The following is a 15,506-nucleotide window of genomic DNA, read 5'->3' as shown; positions in this document are numbered from 1 at the left end:
CCTACCTACAAATGGAAACAAAAAAAGTTGAAAAGTTGGAGGACCTTCGTGATATTTCATTGTATGTAGACAGCAAGTAACCTCAGCCACGTGAACCATCTCTCCGCCTAGGTTACGCTGCGCTGGTTGCTGATTTATCTTCTCCCTCTCTCTCCTCCTCCTCCTCTCTCTCTAAAACCCTGACTTGCTAGTTTGGCAGTTCCGGAGGGTTCGGACGAACAATCTCAAAGAAAGACACAGTCATGGCGTCTCAGGCCGCCAATCTGTGGGTCCTGCTGGGTTTGGGTTTGGCTGGAATTCTCCTGGTGACAAGGAAGCTGACGAAGACCATCAGAGAAGACTTTGGCGCCTTTATTGAGCGGCTTCAGCTTCTTCCTCCGCCGCAGCCTGCTCCTCCCAAGGCTCCGCATCCCCTCACCGGCCTCACCTTCGCCGTCTCCGACGTGTACGCTCTCTCTACCCATTTCCCATCTGTTTGTTTCTGGAAAAAAAAAAAGAGTTGAAACCCAAGATTTTATTAGAGTGGAAAAACAGAAAGTATTTCTGTTTGGCTGCTGAGAAAAAGGAAAAGGATGGAACTTTGAAAGTTTCAGTCTTTGCCTTTTGGTTAGCTTTATTAAAACTGATTGAAGTTATGGTTAATGTAGATAGTTGAAAGGATTTTTTGAATTGGGTTGGTACCTGGATGGCGAAAAGGCCTGAAATTCATGAACTGTGTAATAAGTTTCGGTTTAGATAGAATTGCTGTGTTTTAGTGATTGAGAGGGAGTAAGTAGTAAATAAAAAAACCAGAACATCTATGGAACACAGGATGGCAGTTACGGCTGAATTCGAATGCGACATTAAAAGAATAAATGAACATCTTTTCTGTGCATTGAGTCGATATGCACAGACACGCGAATGCACTTTTTCTTTCTTTTGCTTTGCAGTTGTAATTTTTGAGACTTGTTGCTTGTGTTAAAAGTGGACAACTTTGTGACATGGTTGCAGATTTGAAATTGAGGGACATGTAACTGGTTTTGGTCATCCTGATTGGGGAAGAACACATGATGCAGCTTCTCGGACATCGCCTGTGGTTTCCACTCTTGTCGAAGGAGGTGCCACATGCACTGGGATAACTGTTGTGGATGAATTGGCTTATAGGTATGTATCACTATGAGCATAATGTTCCCTTGACGGGCTAAAGGTGATATCACTAATGTGATTGTGAGGATCTCTAATCAATATGAAAAAGGAAAATAGTTTTGAGGATCAACACAAACTAATGACATCTCTATTTCCCTTCAATTTCTCTAACTCTAGCTTTAATCTGGATTACATAATTCCAATTCTCTTTGGCGTGTTTATTTTCAGTATTACTGGAGAAAATAAGCATTACGGTACCCCCACCAATCCAGCAGCATCTTCCAGAACACCAGGTGGATCCTCTAGTGGAGCTGCCGTGGCTGTAGCCGCTGATCTTGTTGATTTTTCACTCGGTGAGCTTCTTTTTCTTATCCTTTCTGAAATTGTTCTTTATTTTCTTTACATTTCCTCTTGAGTTTTGTAACTTGTGTTATTAGTCTTTGAACATGGGAAATGCATGTGTGAATGACTTGGTTTTGTTTCCTTTGCCTATCTTATCTGAAAATTCTCTTATTTGGATACTCAGCATGTTCTTTATCTCCTTGTATCTCCAAAAACTCTCTCTTCAATTTCAACAGTGCAGCATGTGTAATACTGTAATATTTACTTCATGCTAACACCACGGTGCAGGCCTTGATACTGTTGGTGGCGTTAGAGTACCTGCTGGGTCTTGTGGCATCATTGGATTCCGAGCTTCGCATGGCTCTGTTTCTCATGCTGGATTTATACCTGTTTCTACAAGTCTGGATACTGTTGGTATGTATGGATGCAATTCTGTATGTTGCCAGGCTGCAGCAATATATGTTAATGTGCAACCATCCGTGCCTGAAAACTTGTAACTTTTTGTCTCTTAATTTATTGCTATTGTGGGATATTATTTGACTTGTAAGATCACATTTACAGGATGGTTTGCTAGGGATCCAAGTGTCCTGCGTCGTGTTGGACACGTGCTGCTGCAACTTCCTTATGCAGTTTCACGCAGTCCAAGACAAATTGTAATAGCTGATGATTGCTTTCAAGAAGTAAAGATTCCCATTGATAGGATTGTTCAAGTGGTTATCAAATCCACTGAGAAGCTTTTTGGAAGTATGTTCTTTTCCTTTGATTTAGAGATCCATTCTTTGGCTCTTGTCCATGGTGGACTGCTGTTTTTGAAAATTTTCTGATTGAGTTCTCGATAAACTGGTCCAGAACAAGTGTTGAAACATGAAAATCTTAGGGACTATTTCAATTCAAAAATTCCAAGCTTGAAAGAGTTTCATGGCCAGAAGACAAATGGTGAAGTAAAGACTTCATCCCTCAAATTGCTTGCCAATGTTGTGCAGTTTCTTCAAAGGTGAGCTGATTTATCAGTAGTCAGTCTTCTGTATATGTCATAATTTTGAGACCAAATGTTCCTGTCCTTGTACTTCTATTCCAATTATCTTTAATGTATTCTTATGGTTGCATTGGAAGGGCGAAGCTAAAACTCATGAAAGATTGTAAAAATTTAAAAATATTAATTTTCAACCTGAGAATTGGTAAAATATGCTGTCATAAGGAGGCAGTTTTTCACTTTGTTTATCCATTTGTCTTTGATTTCGAAAATTTTCCTGGATCATATAGTATTGGAGCTTTATTGTGTTTCTTGTTACAGGCATGAGTTCAGACATAATCATGGGGAGTGGATTGATTCGGTGAAGCCTGTTTTGGAGTCTGCTACTTCAATGCAAATATGTGGGCCACTGGAGGCATCCGATGAGGAGATTGAGATATGCAAGTCAATTAGGAATGAATTACAGGCAGCTGTCAGCTCTCTATTGAAGGTAGCCATTTTGATTATTAATTTATTAATTGTTAATATTTTACGATTTCAATACATTTCACACATACATGCACACTTTCAAGCACACATACGTACAGATTGTCTTACTAATTACAAAGCCAAATTAGCTTGACTGGACTGGACTGGACTGGACATCGTATAATATAAATTATAGTGCTTCCTTTTGTAATTATCTATAATGTGTTTATCGAGGTTTGTTATATGAATTACGATTTCTCTTTTATTTGCTTGTGTAGGATGATGGAATTTTGGTTATCCCAACTATAGCTGACCCCCCTTCGAAACTTGGTGGGAAGGAGATGCTCTCTGAGGACTTCCGCAGTCGTGCTTTTGGTCTCTTAAGTATTGCGAGCCTGTCAGGTTGTTGTCAGGTGAAAATCCATCAATCACTCTCTCTCTGTCTTCGATCTTTAATATCTTTGTGTATCATTATGTATTCATTACATATACATAGTGATAAGTTTGTACTGATTTTAGTTTCTCCTAATCTTCTGTACTCCGTGGATGTCTCCTCTTCAGGTCACAGTACCTCTGGGTTTTCATGACAAGTGTCCTGTTTCAGTTTCTTTCATAGCCAAGCATGGGGGTGATCGCTTTTTACTGGATGCACTGCACACTATGTACACATCTTTACAGGAGCAGGCTGATATTGCTTCAAAATCCAAATCATCCAAAAATGCTCTCACCAAGGAACAGTCTGCTGAAATTGCCAAGGAAAAGGTAGGTCATCGCTTTCGTGATCATCGTCCATTTTGCTTTTCAAGTTGTTGCTATCTTTGTTGATTTGCTTTGTAACATAGGACATCATGTTATCAAATTTCTGTTGGAATTTACATAATATTATTTAAGCTCTGTTCCGTCGACTTATTATCTCTTATTCTGCATGGAAAAGTCAAGGTACCTCTAGGATCGTCAGTCCCGATGATCAAAAGTCATTGTTGAATGGTGAATTGACATGAATAATATTTCTACCAAGTCTTATTTGCATAACGACTATTCAAGCTCGTTTCCGAATTGCATTTGCATATCCTAAAGCCTCTTCTGTTATCCTTACAAAATAATTAGGGAAATCGAGCATACAAAGATAAGGACTGGCAGAAGGCTATTGGCTTTTATTCTGAAGCTATCAAACTTAGTGGCAACAATGCAACGTATTACAGTAACAGGGCTCAAGCATATCTTGAAGTTGAAAGGTACCGCTATCTGTTGGGACATTTATTCTCTCAGTTGATATCTTGGGGTAGGTCTCTAATTTACTTCTTCCGTCTAGATTCATTCAAGCCGAGGCAGATTGTACTAAAGCTATCAACCTTGACAAAAAGGTAACTCCTCTCCAAAAGTATTAATCATTGGATATTCCCAATTATCGGTTGAATGCTATAGGCCCTATGGTGTTCCTTGTGTTCTTCGAGTGCAGATTATTGATTGCGTTTTTATACCCATTGTTGCCTACTTATGTTTCTTCAGAATGTGAAAGCTTATTTCCGAAGAGGCACTGCAAGGGAGATGCTTGGTTATTACAAGGAGGCGATTGAAGGTCAGATTTGTTTGTTTTTTTATTTTTTATTCTTTGTTCTGACCGACGGACTTGGGAGCAGCCTCTCCATAAATGGGGGTAAGGCTAGCCGACATTCACCTCTCCCAGACCCTGCGTAAAGCGGGAGCCTTGTGCACTGGGTACGATCTTTTTTTTTTTTGTTCTGACCGACGGACTGTGTTGCCCCCATGATCTACCCTTAAGCTAGAAACCTAGTGTGAAAGTCTAAGGAAAACAGTGTTTATCGGGTGCAAATTAGATATTTGAAATTTGAGATTGGATTTGCAACTTCCTTGCCAAATTCACTCAACGGACGAGTAGCTTCTACTGGTTGCAGATGTGAATTGTTTTGGTATTCTATTTCAGAGCGTGGAATACACTCGTGTTATTTAAGCACATCTGTGTGTTTTTAATTCATTCATTCCAATCTCCTAAAATAACTCCGGTTCAATGGCGCTTCATTCTGCAGACTTTAGACATGCACTTGTTCTTGAGCCAACCAACAAACGAGCAGCCGCTGCTGCTGACAGATTGAGGAAGCTGTTCCAGTAGCTTATTGAAGCTCGCTCGGCCAGGTAAAATCCATTTAAACTAGACGGTCGACAATTCCCATATGTCTAAACCAATCGAATGAGAAGAGGGATGACGAGACTCGAGAGAAGTTGAGAATCTTTACTCTTATGATCACGGTGTTTTTTTTTGTGGGGGGGGGGGGGGGGGGGCTAGATTATTGTTTGATCAGATCAGTTTATAGGTTATTGTCGCCAAAATTTGTAACTATATGCCAATTTTGTTGCTTTTAGATGAGGTTTAAAGGCGATCATGAGCACAGCCATTACAATATTTATCTTTGCCTTTGCATTGTAATTTTCGCATACGTTGTTGTACTTTGATTGGTTTCACTCGATGCAGTAAACGTAAATAATGTCATTCGATATGCTCGGCTACGAGTAGATGTGAAAAGTTCAGCCAAAGTACAAACTATTGGATCGAATAAGAGGGAAAGAACCCGTTTACCAGTAAACCCTAACGAATCGTTTTTCGCCCTAGTCAAATTCGAAAAGATCCAGCTCTTCTTCTGTATACTCCGGGAGTGAAGCTCTCGTAATCAGTGGCTGCCTCGGCCTTTTAGCTCCAGTTGTTTTCCCAACTTCTTGATCATCAGGGATCTCAACTGGGTTGATAGGTCGGCTCGTGCTCGATGGATTGTCACCCTCAGCCACTCCAGGATTGTTGGCCTTCTTAGCTGCTGCAGTTACCTCGTTGTCAAGACGGTCTTTTCTAATTGCCATTTTTGTGGTTCCATCAGGCATTGCGGTTTTCACCGATGAAGAAAGAACCTCCACATCCGCAGTTGGACTTCCACGCTGCTCGTGGCTTGAGCAGCTCATCCCTGGCGCCGCAGCATGATCTGTTTCCATATGTTTCTCAATGTTAAGATCGCTCCCTCTTACCGCAGAACTTTGTCTTAGATGATTCATGATTTTTTCGGTGCTTTCCTGTGGCGGAGGGAACTTTTCCTGCGGCGCCCAAAACCTCGTATGAGTTACCGCAGCACTGTCTGTTACGAAGAAATGAGATTAAACCATAATAACTGCTGTGAGAATCTCATTGCTCGCACTGCAAGCAACACAGGGACACTAGAAGTTTTGCTGCAATACAAGAAGATCGACTTATGACTTACCACTGCTGGGAGCGGGATTGTTGACTGATGAAATAGGAAGATCGTTTGTCACGACAGGTCTACCATCCTTGGAGATGACCTGCAAATGTAACAATTCATCATCATACAGAAAACAAAAGTGATCAGAGTTCACTTTCGGTTCTGTAAACGTCACATAATTGCGGCGCCAAGGCCACAGAAATGAAAAGTGGGAACTAAATTGATGGTTTAGAGTCTCCAGACGCGTCGTCAAATGATCAAAGATGACTGCTCTCTAGTGTATGTGCCCACCGCTACTCAATTATCCTCCCAACACAAGAAAGAGAACGCACCTGAACCATGTTGTTCTTGGTTATGTTAAGATAGCATGCCGAGCGTGAGGGAGAGAACACAGCAACCTGATAAAAAGCATTGAACTCAAGCTTAGAGAAAATTTCGCGAGGTTGGCATTTCGACCTACACCCCAAAGGCCCGTTTCGCGTTTCTAGATTTTACAGGTCGTTATATTCATAATCCCAATCTGCTAGATTTCACCAGCATAAGCAGAAAACAAATAACAAACCTTCTTGAGTACCAAAACTGCACCAACAGATATGCTCTTCCCGAAGTCTCCCTCAGAAAGCACTGTGTGGTGGATGCTGGCACCAATTGTACCTGTAGGATCCTGAAACCAAAATTTCAGCCACTTAGACTGTCTCATTGCACAAAGTGAAAAGATTGACGCGAGCAGTGCCTAATTTAGAGAGAGAGAGAGAGAGAGAGAGAGAGAGATCATAATTTATCAATGTCCACCATGTCCATAGAACGTAACCTTGAGAGTGAGCATGAGATCACCAAGACCATTTGGGGTGCAAGATTTGATCACAGCAACAACCTAATTAACCAGAAAATCACATGAGTTTTCAAACATTATAATATTTTATTATGATGATATACAAAAATAAAAAGTAGAATTAAGCAGATAAAAAGGGGGTTTCTTTCCAGTGTTTTCTCAGCAACCAAACAGATAAACTGGGTTTTTCTTTCCAGTGTTTTCTCACCAGCCAAACAGATTTTGGGAAGGATTTGAATTTATCAAATTTCTAGAATAATAACAGAAATGGAAATACCTGAGCTACTCTGTGAGTGTTAACCCCCATCCTGATGGAACCCAGCGGCGTCGGATAGTCGGCGCCTTGCTTTGCAACATAATCGAGAGCGGAAAGCCATGGATCGGCGGCGAAATCGGTGTCTTTATCATCACCATTCTCGACGACTCTCCTAACGAACTCTTGGGTCGGAATGGGCTCGACGTTCTGGTCGTCTCCGTGGCGGTGAATTTGGGTCCTGCGCTGCATCGCGGCCTGTACGGCTCCGGCGGGGCCCCGAATGAGAGGCGGAGAGGCGGAAGAGGACGAGGAGGGGTTGGGCGGAGGCGGAGGATTAATTGATTTGAGGGAATGGGAGGCGGAGCGCTTGCAAGGGCGGAGACTGAGAGAGATGAGGTCCGAATCGTCGACGTCTAGTTGCTCCCAGGGTTCATCGCTGCCGTCGTCGTCCATGTTCTTCTGGTTTTGCGACTGAAAGCGCGGGAATCTGACACAGTTGAACGGCAGGATTTTTCGAGGTTTTCATTTTGGGCTGGGCTGGATATCTTATTAAGATGATTGGGCTCACAATCTCATTTTCTTTTGGGCCTTTCACTTGTCGTTATTTTTTGGTCCGATACCACCTGTAAATTTTTTTTCTCTAAAAATTAGATCAGCTGGTGACGAAGGCATGACAGTTATATTTTTTGGAACTCGGAAAGACTCACAAAGCCATTCTACGTGTAATTCATTTTTATCGTTTTTATTTCATATACAAAATGATATTGAGGGTTTGGGTTTTGCTTTAAGTCAATCATAATTATCGAAACTGTAACATCATAATAGTCAAATTTGAGAATTTTTCACTAACAAGTGTAAAGAAATACTACTAGATTGTAGTAATGTTGGTGACAAATCATTTATAATGTTTGGCTTTAAAAAAAAAAAAACCGCTTCAAACTCTTCTCTTGATTCTTTAACGTGAGAACGACGCAAATCAACTTTCCAGTCAAAATCAAAATCAGCTAGAACTAAACTGCCAATTGTCAATGTGTTTAATCTAGTTTACGTTTTTTTGTGGCTCAATTAATTTGTATATATTTTATGCCTTACGGGAAATTAGGACCACCACATGATCGAGGGGTTACGTACAAGGAGATAAGATTTCTGATTTGATTAGCATGTCTCAATTGGTAGGGAAAGTGCAGAAATACAGTGAGGGACCGGAACGTGAGTAGCTCGATGTCACAATCACATACTACTTACAACGGGACCGCCAAAATGTGTGTACAAGAATACAAAGGGACCGCCAAAATCACGGACAATCTAAAAGGTGAGATCGTAGAAACGTGATATGTATGTTCCAGTTAGACGATCAATCTAGTTAGGGAAGAGCACTTGAAACCGAAAATCGAAACACGAATCAAATCGGATTGCACTGAACGGTTCGGTTTTTGCAATTTTGAAACGGTTTTGATTTGAAACCGAACCACAGTGTAGGAAAACGATTTGGTTTCGGTTTTGGACTTCTAAAACCGCACCAAAACCAAACCACAACCCAAATATAAGCACAATAACTGAATTCAAGACTTAATCTGTTGCAATTCTTTAACTCACCACCTAGGTCCACCAAATTAAATAGAACCGGGCAATCTGCAATACTCCTGACCATGGTAATTGCAGACCATACTTTCTGGTATTCATATCTTGAAGCTTTCATACTTTCTGCAATACAAATGTTAGGGCAACTCCTCTGCGTACTTTCAGTGATGAACTTGAATATAATCTTTTATTCCTTGCTACAACATTTGAGCATGAATTGAAAGCATTGTGATTATGAATGTGGAAGAACTTGTTGTATTTGTATAGTAGGAAGTGCATGCTTTCATGTAATGCTAGTTTGTTTTGTGTATTCTTGAAGCTGCAATTTGATGTCCAGAACCTTTTTTTTTTTCATTTTGTATGTCAATAGTGTAAAAATGAACCGAAACCATTTGAAACCACGTCGAATCAAAACCAAACGGTTCAGTTCCATTTCGATTTTGACTTCAAACCGTACCAGACCAAATCGTGCCCACCCCTAAATCTAGTTAGCAATATTTTCCTTGTGAGATTCATCTCTCTCACCTTGTCATCGGGGACGAAGCTAGAAAGTTAGTTTATGGGGCTACAATTAAGTAGCAGCAGATGCAAAATTCTATTCTTGCTGCATCCCAATAATAGTGGGCACAACACCTAAATTTTTTTTCTTCAACTTTTACTGTGAGGCATTTCGTCGAGCACTTGACTGACCCTTACCATTGTGTTCTTGGCGTACATCCAGCCTTTTAATGTTCTTTTAATTTGGTATTTAGGTCAATAAAACTAAGAATTGAATCATATATTGTTATAAATATACAAAAGTTAGATAAATAACCTTTGCTAGGGACATGAGCGAAACGGATGCAAAATATCGTATTATAACTTTAGTAGCTATAGCACAAAAGAATGACAGATAAAGAGAGGGAGGGAGATATACTGATATTATTTATTTGATTCTTTCTTTCGCATTGTGTATTTGATAACACACAGAGTGCTCTATTTACAGAGCAACTCCTGTCACAACCAACCAAACAAAAATGATTACATTTTGAAAGAATCACACAACCACTATTCCCAATTCTTCATTACTTTGAGTGGGCATTCATTCATCCAATAATTCTACAACATATATGAATATATAGGGTCGAGAATTCCACTTTATAGGACAATTGGGAGGAAAGAAATTAATGGACCAATCAAATAATAAATTTATGCTTGAAAAATGTCGATGTTGTTTAGCTTTTGTCAAACTCTTCTACACGAAGGAGACAAACTGAGGAAGCGATATGATATTTTAAGGGTAGTTTTTCAAATTGATTTTCAGTCAGGTGCCTCCCCACTTGGACTAACCAATAACTTCATTTTATTACAACTTTGATATCGACTGATCGATTAATCGATTCATTTGACCAAAATTGCTTCTTACGACCATCTTCTTTGTGATTGGAACAAGCTTCTCATTGGAATAATTATCAAGGATTCAACCTCACTGCCTTCGCATATTTATACAAATATTAAACAGGAACAAAACCTATTATAGTTTTTTTATATTTTTGGAACAAACGATATTATTTACACAGATTTCATTAAAAGAGAGGGAACCTGTTACAGTTTTAACTACTCGTAAATGTATTTCACTTTTACAACTACTTGTAATTGTGTTTTATTTTACAACTACTACTTGTAACTATAAATGTCTGTTTGATGGGTTGGATGAAATGGAGTCTTAGGAATAGGATTGGGTTGGCTGGAATTGGTTAGACTTCGTAAACATAACTTATAACCCGTGTGTATGGATAACTTAGTAACTCATTATATTATAGATTTATAACTCATCATCTCTAGTCATATCCATCTCATATTTTGACACAACAAATAATAGACTGAATTCAAGTCAATTTTAATTGGTCACAACCTTATGTTCTTAGCACCCAAGAGAATGATTTCGATCCATTTGGTACCAACTACCAAGAATATCTTCACACAAGGTTACTACTAAATTCAAATTTACTTACTTTAACTTATATGTAAGCATATTAATTTTATCGTTTGATTAATACATGAAATGATAATATTACGTGACGTATTTTTAATACACATATTTCTCCAATCAAGGGAAGACGAGACCGGTAAGCCGCCACTACGACGACAACGACGGCAACGATGAGAGACCACGATATGTTTTCCAATAAGTTGTTAGTTCTTAGTTTAAGACAGAGACACAGCGTCATTTGCGGCCTTCTCACTTTGCATGTCAACCTCCACAAGTTGCCCACAATTAAATCCCATCCATTGATCCACAAACTGACAACCGGATCTCCCGGTCACCTCCTCCTCCATGCCGAAACGGTAAAAATCTTTTAACCTTCCCATCTCTTGTTCCCCTCCAGTTCCAAAATTTACCTCGTTTCAATTTTACATTTACCCCTCTTGTGGTCGGTGGCTGTTCATTTCTCTCCCTTCCCTCACAAAAACAGAGGAAAAAGAACATTCAACCTAACTTCTCATAAGGAAGAAAACAAAAGCAAATACAAAGAAAAACCTTCATAGTACCAACTTGGTAGGGCCCTATTCCCATTTTTTCCCTCCGTATCATGTCGTATTAGTTGGCTTCACAATAATGTCTCGTGTTATAATTGTCGATCGATCTATTGTTGATACAGTACGGATAATTTATCGTCAGAATATGTTTTAAACATATTGTCGATTCATTTTCAATTAGGGTTTCTTTCTTTGTGTTTGTTCTGTCTGTATTAATCTTAACTATGACAGACGTTCGTTGTTTCTTACATGCATGGCATAGACGTGTGTTGATAATAGTTTCAATATTTGGTATCCATTGTCATTACATTTTCGATTAGGGTTTCTTTCATTGCGTTTATCTTGTTTGTATTAATCCCAACTATGAAACAACCGTTCTTTCTTACACGTATGTCGTAGAAATACTTTCAATAATTGTTGTATTTCTGATCAATATCGATGTGCGTCCGTTTATATTGTCTGCATTTGGTCAACTTTATCGTCCTGTTTTAAATTTTATTTCTTATTTTTAAAAATTGTTTTGATTAATTTTGAAGGAAAACTAATTAAAAGAGTTTGAAAACTATGAGTTTTAACAAAAATGACAAAAATATGTTGTAAATAAATAGTATCAAGATTGACCTTTTAGAGTAACACAGTGATTTTTCCGTTAAAGTTCCTTAATTTTTACTGGGGTTGGTAGGTGATAACGAATAATCGAGAATTGTTGGTGGCTAGTATAAAGAGGGAGGGAGATCATAAGACATGATGACAGACTCACCAAAGACACCGGCGAAAGGCAGTTGCAAGTCACTCATGGAGAATTTGCTCGGTCTTCTCCGAATCCGCGTCAAACGCGGTGTTAATCTCGCCGTCCGCGACGTCCGTAGCAGCGATCCCTACGTCGTGATCAAGATGGGTAAACAGGTAATCTCCTCCTCCTCCTCCTCCTCCTCCTCCATTTCTTCATCTTTTAGTTTACTGTTTTTCTCTCTTTTTTAATCTGACTTTTTTTATGAATTTCTCTGCTAAATTCCTGTCAATTTTGTTAATTTCTTTCATGGGGTGTTTTAATTTTGCATCATCAAAATAACTTTATTAAAAATTCTCTTTTTCTTTCATTTGTAATTGTTTCATTTGGCTTGTAATCTAGTATTTTCATTGTATGAAACTCCCTACGTGTAAGTTTATCTTACGCTGCGAGTTCCAAGCATGGACAAAGGAGGAGAGGGAGCGCGTCAGGTAGTCAACGGCTGGCCCTTTGTATTTCACGTCGAATCTCTATGATTTGTAGATCTTTAAATCTTCTCACAATATTTCTGTAGTGCAATTACCAATTTTTTTTTTTTTTACTGTAATGCTTTAGACTGATCTGATTTGTGCTTTGCTGCGCTTCACAAAGGCTCTGTTTTTTTTTTAGCCTCTATTACTTTTGTTGAATAAGAAATTCAGGAATATGTTCTTTTTATCTTTATATATTTAAAGATTAAACCTCTTTTTGATGCAGAAACTGAAGACTCGTGTAATTAAAAAGGATGTTAATCCAGAGTGGAATGAAGATCTTACTCTTTCTGTCACAGACCCCAGTATCCCAATCAAGCTGGTAAGCTCTAGAAGCACTTTTAACTTTTTCCGTCAAACTTTTGTCATAAGTGGTTTAGTTACCCAAAAGCCATATGTTTAAATTCCAAACAGATAGAAGATTGATGCCAACGGCCATCATCTTTAGGAGAGAAACTAAGATTCACCTTAGATGTCATCTTAAGTCTATTGAGCACTGCTATGTATTTTAACTTCTCACATGACAGTGCATGATTGGCTTCAGATACAGCTTCTTCTTCATATAGCTTAATGTTTGATTCTCCAATTTTCCATTCATTCCTGTTTAGATAAATTTTCATTTTATTTTTCGATTTTTAGTGGATTTTAGTGCCTTCCAAAACCAAAAGATAAGAGTTTGTTGATGGTGTTTGTTTGTTTGTGTGTGGGTGTAGACTGTGTATGACCATGATACATTCAGCAAGGATGACAAAATGGGGGATGCAGAATTCGGCATCTCAACTTACATAGAGGCATTGAAGATGAACTTGGAAGGGGTCCCAAGCGGCACGATAGTGACGAGAATACAACCAAGCAGGGCAAACTGTCTAGCTGAAGAGAGCTGCATCCTGTGGAAGGATGGGAAGGTGGTGCAAGACATGTGCCTCAGATTGAGAAATGTTGAATGCGGCGAGGTCGAAATCCAGTTGCAATGGATTGACCTTCCTGGTTCCAAGGGATTATGAGTGCCTCAAGTTCTATGCTTACTTCGTGTTCCTGCATAATATATGGGCTGGTTGTTGTGGTTGTAAGATTCTAAACATAATGTTTTTTTCATAAGTTGGGATGGTTTGTTGACGATCTAAATTTCCATGGTGCTCCGGAGTATAGAATACTCCGAAAAATCCTGTTGATAAGATATGTATAACAAACTCCCATTGTATGTACTTAAATTAGGATTGAACGATTTTTAACTTCATCTCTGTCTTGCTGGGTATGATGTCAAGTCGCAAGCTCTTCATGTCTTAGATTCTTGCTTTGTATTATTTATGTACCCATTAATTTGCAGGAAAAGTTATATACAATGGATTATAATAAACGTGGTTGTACATTTGCATCTACTTTGTAACAATGCTTCATCAGTTAATTCCTCCGTCATGCCTGCCCAGGAAATGTTATATATATTGCTCCTTTATGTTTATGCTAATTAGCTATGAACAGGAACTCCCGAGAAATTAAGGGTAGAAGAGAATCAGAACGAATATAAGACACAACGATTACATATGTATATTCATTACGCTTCAACTGGACTACCATTTCACCTTTTTCGATACAATCGATATTGATTATCTAACACGTTATTGTCGAACCAGAAAACTCTCATAGTGATATGAGCTTAAATCAAAATACTAAATAGCATGCATATTTATAAAAAAATTCTATCCATTATTGTGGTGAAAATCATAATGCTAGAGGAATCATTACAGCAGGGTATAGAGGGGAATCATGAACGTCTATGGTCTATAACGTAAAATTATTTTGATAAACGAAATCCTTGCATGAACTTATATAGCTAAAGTTAGGTTACTCCGTTCGTTACTTGTTCATTAATTTTGGGCAGAACTTTAGCTTTCTTCAATAGAGAATGTCAAAGTAAAAAAGAAAAGTTCCACCGTAAGCCAATTTCTTGAAATCCAACCCAATGCTTTGCTGGGCTGGCTTCAAATACTTCCCTTGCATTTCAGGCCCCTGCCTGAAGTACATCCCTGTTGCCTAGCTATATAGAAGAGTGTGTGTGTGTGTGTGTAGATATAGACGACTCTGTAAGTAACTGTGTTTGCAGTTGCAGGGTGATCAGAATCTGAATAAATTAGATCCACACTTGACTCCTCCAGAGACGACGTCCCAGCCTCCCAGGAACTGTTTTTGTCATATATTCGTCCTCCGTACTTGATGAAGCAATCAGAGAGATTCAGAGTAAGCCTACGCCTACCCTAGCTATCTCCATCTCCATTTGGATACGCTTCTTGTCTTAAATGCTTTCTATGTTTCCTCAGCCGGCCACCACACCTGTATTTTGTACGTACTATCATTGAAGCTTTAAGCGTGTAGAAATGGAGCTCATACACACACACACACACACACACACACACACACATATGCATTTCTACGTTACATCGCTCTCATTGCTGAGCACCTCATCGCATGCATGCTCAGGTACGTACGTAATAATTAATTAATAGAAAACTAGATTTTAGTCCTTAAAAATGATTACTTTTAGATAAATACAGTAAGTAAGATTAAAAACTAATTTTAGTCCTTTGATTCATGTCCAAATCATCATTTATATTCCACGTCATCATTAATTTCTTTTATGTAATTTTACTATGTTTTGTCTTCCTATATTACCCCTAAATATTGCTATTAAATGGTTCACAATTGAATGATTTTTTTTTTAATTCAAAATGAGCATCCGGCATTTAAAGATGCAACATCAAAGGAATTAGAGATTAGGCTTCCAAGAAAAAAAGATTAGGCTTTTGCAATTGAAAACGAGATTAGGCAAACCATTCATGTATTGGCTGATTTCTTCACACACATCTTCTAATTACGATTTTCCCATTTTTCTCATCATTTGTAGTAGGTCTC

The 15,506-nt window shown here is 38.7% G+C and overlaps 3 protein-coding genes across 3 annotated transcripts; 2 read left to right on the top strand and 1 right to left on the bottom strand.

The window, feature by feature from the left end:
* The first annotated feature begins 9 nt into the window (after positions 1–9).
* Positions 10–5,422, top strand: LOC103438086 (translocon at the outer membrane of chloroplasts 64). Its single transcript, XM_008376627.4, has 13 exons — positions 10–445; positions 991–1,143; positions 1,354–1,478; positions 1,756–1,881; positions 2,029–2,211; positions 2,317–2,461; positions 2,762–2,930; positions 3,187–3,321; positions 3,470–3,670; positions 4,016–4,143; positions 4,221–4,272; positions 4,418–4,487; positions 4,957–5,422. The coding sequence occupies exons 1-13, from the start codon at positions 243–245 to the stop codon at positions 5,037–5,039; spliced, it is 1,773 nt and encodes a 590-aa protein (XP_008374849.3). The 5' UTR covers positions 10–242; the 3' UTR covers positions 5,040–5,422.
* Positions 5,395–7,766, bottom strand: LOC103438241 (uncharacterized). Its single transcript, XM_070824220.1, has 6 exons — positions 7,260–7,766; positions 6,962–7,024; positions 6,713–6,814; positions 6,483–6,548; positions 6,172–6,250; positions 5,395–6,048 (listed from the first exon to the last, which is right to left on the bottom strand). The coding sequence occupies exons 1-6, from the start codon at positions 7,689–7,691 to the stop codon at positions 5,534–5,536; spliced, it is 1,257 nt and encodes a 418-aa protein (XP_070680321.1). The 5' UTR covers positions 7,692–7,766; the 3' UTR covers positions 5,395–5,533.
* Positions 7,767–11,217: 3,451 nt separating this feature from the next.
* LOC103438087 (protein C2-DOMAIN ABA-RELATED 4) lies at positions 11,218–13,956 on the top strand. The gene is made up of 4 exons (XM_008376628.4): positions 11,218–11,358; positions 12,022–12,245; positions 12,826–12,921; positions 13,313–13,956. Exons 2-4 carry the CDS (start codon positions 12,084–12,086, stop codon positions 13,601–13,603), a joined length of 549 nt encoding a protein of 182 aa, XP_008374850.1. The 5' UTR covers positions 11,218–11,358; positions 12,022–12,083; the 3' UTR covers positions 13,604–13,956.
* The last annotated feature ends 1,550 nt before the right edge of the window (positions 13,957–15,506 follow it).

This window comes from Malus domestica, chromosome 06 (assembly GCF_042453785.1).
Source record: "Malus domestica chromosome 06, GDT2T_hap1".
In the NCBI taxonomy this organism is placed as follows: domain Eukaryota; kingdom Viridiplantae; phylum Streptophyta; class Magnoliopsida; order Rosales; family Rosaceae; genus Malus; species Malus domestica.
The sequence above is the reverse complement of the archived record's forward strand: the minus strand, read 5'-3'. Positions and strand labels throughout refer to the sequence as shown.